The sequence below is a fragment of the Charadrius vociferus genome, unplaced genomic scaffold (genome assembly GCF_000708025.1).
Source record: "Charadrius vociferus isolate BGI_N301 unplaced genomic scaffold, ASM70802v2 scaffold245, whole genome shotgun sequence".
NCBI lineage: Eukaryota > Metazoa > Chordata > Aves > Charadriiformes > Charadriidae > Charadrius > Charadrius vociferus.
The window spans coordinates 366,849-367,821 of NW_009648533.1; the positions used below are offsets into that span (position 1 = coordinate 366,849).

Below are 973 nucleotides of genomic sequence, written 5' to 3' on the forward strand. Positions count from 1 at the left end.
CGGCAGCGGCGCGGGGATGGGCGCGGGGCTGTGAGGGCGGCGTGAGCCGTGGCCATGGGGAACATCTCCTCCAACATCTCCGCCTTCCAGTCCTTGCACATCGTCATGCTGGGCCTGGACTCGGCGGGGAAGACCACGGTGCTCTACCGGTTGAAGTTCAACGAGTTCGTCAACACGGTGCCCACCATCGGTTTCAACACGGAGAAGATCCGGCTGAGCAACGGGACGGCCAAGGGCATCAGCTGCCACTTTTGGGACGTGGGTGGCCAGGAGAAGCTGCGCCCGCTCTGGAAGTCCTACAGCCGCTGCACCGATGGCATCATCTACGTGGTGGACTCGGTGGACGTGGACCGGCTGGAGGAGGCCAAAACAGAGCTGCACAAGGTGACCAAGTTCGCCGAGAACCAGGGCACCCCGCTGCTGGTCATCGCCAACAAGCAGGACCTGCCCAAGTCCCTGCCGGTGGCCGAGATCGAGAAGCAGCTGGCCCTCCATGAGCCGACCCCTTCCACCACCTACCACATCCAGCCCGCCTGCGCCATCATCGGCGAGGGGCTCACGGAGGGCATGGACAAGCTCTACGAGATGATCCTGAAGCGGAGGAAGTCCCTCAAGCAGAAGAAGAAGCGGTAGAAGCTCCGCAGACGCGGGGAGGGATGGGGAAGCAGACAAAGGAACCGAGGGGGAGAGAGAACCAAAGCGATCCTTTTTGGTTTTGATTATTATTATTATGGGTTTTTTTTCTTCTTTCCCCCGCCCCTCCTTTCCAAATGAAAAGACAATAGTGGTGGTAACAAAGCCGCTCCTGCCAGCCAAGCCCAGATCCCGGCTGCAGGCGAGAGCCGGGATCTCCTCTTTCCCACCGCCCCCTTCCGTGGACCACCGTGCTCCCACGGGCCGGATCCGGACCCCTTGGGCCCCCCGGGGGGCCCCCGTACTAACGGGGCGAGACACCCCCCCACCGTCCTTCGGG

General features: G+C 62.5%; 1 protein-coding gene across 1 annotated transcript; it reads left to right on the forward strand.

Annotated features, from left to right (window-relative positions):
- Positions 1–12: 12 nt before the first annotated feature.
- ARL4C (ADP-ribosylation factor-like 4C) lies at positions 13–659 on the forward strand. Its single transcript, XM_009885815.1, has one exon. The coding sequence runs from the start codon at positions 55–57 to the stop codon at positions 631–633; it is 579 nt and encodes a 192-aa protein (XP_009884117.1). The 5' UTR covers positions 13–54; the 3' UTR covers positions 634–659.
- The last annotated feature ends 314 nt before the right edge of the window (positions 660–973 follow it).

Excerpts from the sequence above, each read along its gene's own strand:
- ARL4C (XM_009885815.1), top strand. The coding sequence starts at position 55 with ATGGGGAACATCTCCTCCAACATCTCCGCCTTCCAGTCCTTGCACATC.